At 37.4% G+C, this 4,899-nt stretch overlaps 1 protein-coding gene across 1 annotated transcript in view; it reads right to left on the reverse strand.

Annotated features, from left to right (window-relative positions):
- The window catches only part of LOC107695859 (staphylococcal nuclease domain-containing protein 1-like), a 200,156-nt gene that overhangs the window by 149,654 nt on the left and 45,603 nt on the right, over nucleotides 1–4,899 (reverse strand). Inside the window, exon 13 of the mRNA XM_016495938.1 lies at nucleotides 3,303–3,444. Within this exon, the coding sequence (XP_016351424.1) occupies nucleotides 3,303–3,444 (142 nt within the window). The remainder of the gene's footprint in view (nucleotides 1–3,302; nucleotides 3,445–4,899) is intronic.

Genomic DNA, 4,899 nt, shown 5'->3' on the forward strand with positions numbered 1-4,899 from the left:
ATATATATATATATATACATACACACACACATATATACATATATATATATATATATATATATACAAAAACCACACACACACACCAACTTCTGCCCAAAAATGGATTTGTAAATTTGACTAGTAGTAGGATATTCCATATAAAATGCAATTTACGCCAAAGGCATGCCACTGAACACAATGCATTATTTGAGTATTTGAGATGTTGTGGAAATGACACTGTAATTGGAATAGACTTAAAATTACAGGCTTCTATTTTAAATAATTTTAAACTGAATATAGTCAGCAGACAAAAAGTAAAAAAGCAAAAAGAGCTTTACGATATTTTAATTTCTAAAGGTCCACAAGGTCAAAAGAGCAAAAAGTTAAAGGAATGCTCACTTATGGCATCTACTAGCAGTTGACTAGCCAAACCTTGACCCATTGGATCCACACAGATATGAGACCTCAACATGCAACCATAAAATCATAAAAATAGAGTGCAGAGAAAGGCCTGCAGGTAATCAAACACAATCTACACTGTTGAGTTTATGGTGCACTGCCCTGTATGTCGTAAAGTCAATAACCTCTTGAACTGCTAAAGCTCTTTCATATGTGCTGTAGCACATTTCACAGCCCCTGGTGCTGTCAGTCCTTTCCTTTTTCTGACAGAAAAATGGCTTCTACAAATACTCAAACAAGACTAGAAACATCAGAAAGAGCTGTGCCAGGAGACCAGATCCCAAAGTACCTACGACGGTGAAAAATGGGGCTCATTTTCAACACAAACCAAAAACTATCAGCTGAATCTGACTCATAAACCCTCAAACAAACTGCTTCACGAAACATCCCAGCCTACATGATCAAATCACACATAAACGAGAAAGAGAGATGAGGCAAACAGGAAAAAAGGCATCTGAAAAATTAACCATTTCAGAAAATAAGAAAAAGTAGAGTGATAAGGAAAGGCTTTCTGTCCGAAATCTCTCATAGGAAGAAACCAAAGGAAAAAAAAATTATTACAAAAGGAACAAATGGAGGAAGGAAAACACAAAAGACAAAGACTCGGGAACAAATGACCAAATTAATTGAAATATCTCCAATGACGATATGCAAAATTAAGCACGGTGAGGGTGGAGGATGTTTGTTCTCCGTTGGGGAAAGGAGAGACAAATAAATGGAAGGATGGAGGGATGCTGAAATAGATGGGTGTCTCTCTTCTCTGTTTTCAGGGTGAATAATTAGACCGGATGGTGAGAGGACAGAAATAAACTCCTCAGAAATAACACAAATCAGTCAATGGCTTGTTCTGAGTGATACGGAGAGAGGCTGAGGTCGGGGTTGGAAGGGCACTGATGTCCGTCGGGAAGAAATTGAGCAACCACAAGAAAGCGACAGTCTCTTTATGTAGCCTAATGAAGCTTGAATGTTTGTGCACGCCATATACAGTTCCCATGTTGTACAAAACTCAAGAAAATGGGCAAAATGCAAGAAAATGATAAGAATTGGTCAAATAAAGCGTGTCCACTTTACCATATTTTTATTTAGTCAATTATAATGCTTTTGGTGTTATTTAACATGTTAATACTCACTAAGCTCTCATCCCAGCTCCACTTTTTTAAAGCATATTTTATAAACTTTGTTCATGTTAGTTAATAAAAATGCAATTGTTCAATGCTCATTCATAGTGCATTCCTGTTAAGGTACAATTTTGGTTTTAAAACTTTATTAGTACCATACCATTCTTGGTATCAGTAAAAATGTTTTATTTTTTTAAATAAAATTGATAAACGTATTCAGCAAAGACAAATTAAATTGAACAAAAGTGGCGGTAAAGATGTTACAAAAAATGTTACAAAAAGTTCTAATTCAAATAAATTCTGTTTCTGGAATATTCTACTCAATTATCCTGAAAAAAGTATCAACAGTGAGAATAAATGTTACGAAACCAGTATATTAGAAAGATTTCTAAAGGATCATGTGACACTGAAAAATGGAGTAATGGCTGCTGAAAATTTGCTATCACATGAAAAAATTACATTTTAATTTAAAAATAGCCATTTTTATTTGTAATAATGTTTTATATTATTACAGTTTTACTGTATTTCTGATCAAGTAAATGCAGCCTTGACTACTCACAAAAACAAAGTGCAAACTTTTGAATGGTAGTGTGAATGCTAAAATGAACATGTTAAAAAAAATGTAAACGGTTACTGGTATCTGAAAACCCTAAATCACAAAAATATATATAAAAACGTCAAAGGGTGAAGAATTTGGCAACACACCCACAAATGTGCTAGCGAGAATGGCAATTGGCTACATGCAGAGCAATGATTAAAGGTCAAAGGTTACAGATGCTCCACCACCTTCCCTGATGTGCAGCAGTGATATCTGTACCTGCTCAGATACTTTCACACAAGCATGTCCACATATATGTTCCACACAGAGAGGGTGAGGAAACTCAAAGGGAAGAACAGATGCTGAGTAGCAAGACCTCACAGCCAGCAAATGTGACACTTAACCTTCCATCAGATTGAGCCCTTCAGATCCCCATCTTGCCTTCGGGAGGTTAGACGCATAGACAAAACGCCTGCACAAAGATCAGCTTTCCAGACCTCCCAGAAAACACCAGCCTCCGCAGGTCAGAGTGGAAGGACAGAAGCTATTCAGTCTCAAAACTCCACCAGCAGAGCATCTCGAGGAGAAAGAAACCCCTTCCACAAAAAGCATCTCACCAATAAGTGTTTAATAAGCATGTATGAATTATTAAAGGAATAGTTCTGACAAAATTGAAAATTCTGTCATCATTTACTCACCATTTTGTCTTTCAGTACCTCTATGGCTTTTTCATCCATGGAACACAAAACGAGTTAATTAAAGTAGAATTTTAGCTTTTTTCACAGTGAAAGTGAATGATGATTATGATTGTTAGGCGAGATTTCAAGGCAAGATTTTCAGTGAACAGCTTTTCAGTCTTTCAATGGCTTTAAAAGTAATAAAGTGAGTCATCTGAATCACTTTTATGGTGCTTTTTGGAGCTTCACAGCCCCTGGTCACCAACCACTTTCATTGTATGCATGAAAGCAGCTTGAACATTCAGCTAAACTTCTCCTTTGTTGTATAACAAAGGAAAAAAACACCTAACGGAACGTGAAAATTATGACAAATTTCATTTTTTAGGTGAACTGTTCCTTGAAATATTAGAGAACTGAACAAAATAGAGAGTGTTAGACTGGTGGTGCAACAGCGATCAGCTGCCACATTGTGGTTGTTATGTGGTCACAGATGGTGGCATAGTTGACAGGCCGAGGCCGACTGACACTTACCAGCGAGCAGGAAGGTGATGAGACATGTTTCTTTGGGCATGTAGAGCTTGAGTCTGGAGCCACTGAACACGTACTCCACCACAGCCTCCGAGCGGCCCGCTCTCTGCAGGAATGGCAAGAACTGTTTCGCCTTCTGTGTCTCCTGTGCAAGAATAGAGAGGAAGGAAGAAACATAAGTCAATAAAAACATCAGAGGTGTTTAAACGACATATGAAAACAAAAATTAGGGCAGTTCTATCATGACAACTCTCTGAAGAATTTAGCATGGTAATGGATTAGTGGTCGAACGATATATCGGAAAAACATATCTGCCGATATTTGAAAAATGGCAAATATCGGCAGATATGTTTTTCTGTTTGGCCGATGCATTCGAGGCGGGACTTTTATTTTGACGGCGCTGATAACGGCAGCGCCTGAGCACACAGTGCTCACATTCTCCCTCTTGTTCGCAGTCATGGTTAACAGTTCTGTCTAATACGGATAGAAGAAGTCTGTCTAATAATCAGATAGAACTGTTAAACAAAGGGATTAAAATGTATACAAAAAAGTATTATAACGATTGCTTTTATATTATTAGTAATAAAAAGGCAAACATTATAATAATTTCTCGTTTGCCATCAGCATTCAACAAAAACGCATTTATATCATTTAAACATCTTTAAATGGCTAATGAGCATTTAATTTCACAAAACTTGCAAACTTAGTTGAATCCAGTTGTGAGATCTTGTGAAGTGTGCATGCATATCCTGCATGATCGCGTGTTCTCTGCATGACTTTCGGTGCGATTTGAATGCTTTAAACCAGTGGTCACCAACCTTTTTAGGCCCAAGATCCCTGAACTTGGCCTTTATGAAAGACAAGATCTACCCATTGAAGAATTGATAGAAAAAGACATCCCAGATTGTACTTCAAATTTGAGGCCTTTTACTTAGTATTTTAATTAGTGATGCACCGATCATAGCTGATTCAGAATTCCGATTTTTTTTTCTTTCTTTCTTTTTTTTTTAACTAGCAAATTGGCTGATTCTGATACTGATATTTAAGCAAATGTATTTATTGGCTATTTGCTTTATAACAAACAAACTGGCTTCAAACAAAAATATCTAGCTGTTTGAAATTAGAGGCAACCACTGCATTTTAATCATGATCTGCACGGGCAGTTGTTTTTTATTTGAGTTAGATTAATTTCAGGATTTAAAACAAAAAAAGAATGGTCTGACTTTAGGTGTTATTTATTTATTTGCTACATAAAACATCTGCACGAAACAAAAACAACAGGGATGCGTTCAGCCCCGACAAAACGGTGCAAAACGTTTTTTAAACGGAAACGGTGGTGCGTTGAACACAATGTTCTGATGACGCAAGAGTTGCAACTATGCAACTATAAAACTCTGTCTGCTGCTGAAGCCGAACCCCGGGACCGCGGCCTCGCCTGTTATTGGGGTCGCTTCAACCCGCGGACATGGACAACAACCCGCGGTAACAGTGTTAAAGTAACGTTAGTCTAATTCCGCGGGAAAACCGCGGACTTGGCAACACTGCTTATGAACCGACCGCAATAGCGTTTCCTTGGTTACACCGCTGTAAACAAAGCAGA

Source organism: Sinocyclocheilus anshuiensis, unplaced genomic scaffold (genome assembly GCF_001515605.1).
Source record: "Sinocyclocheilus anshuiensis isolate Anshui unplaced genomic scaffold, SAMN03320099.WGS_v1.1 scaffold538, whole genome shotgun sequence".
Taxonomy (NCBI): Eukaryota; Metazoa; Chordata; class Actinopteri; order Cypriniformes; family Cyprinidae; genus Sinocyclocheilus; species Sinocyclocheilus anshuiensis.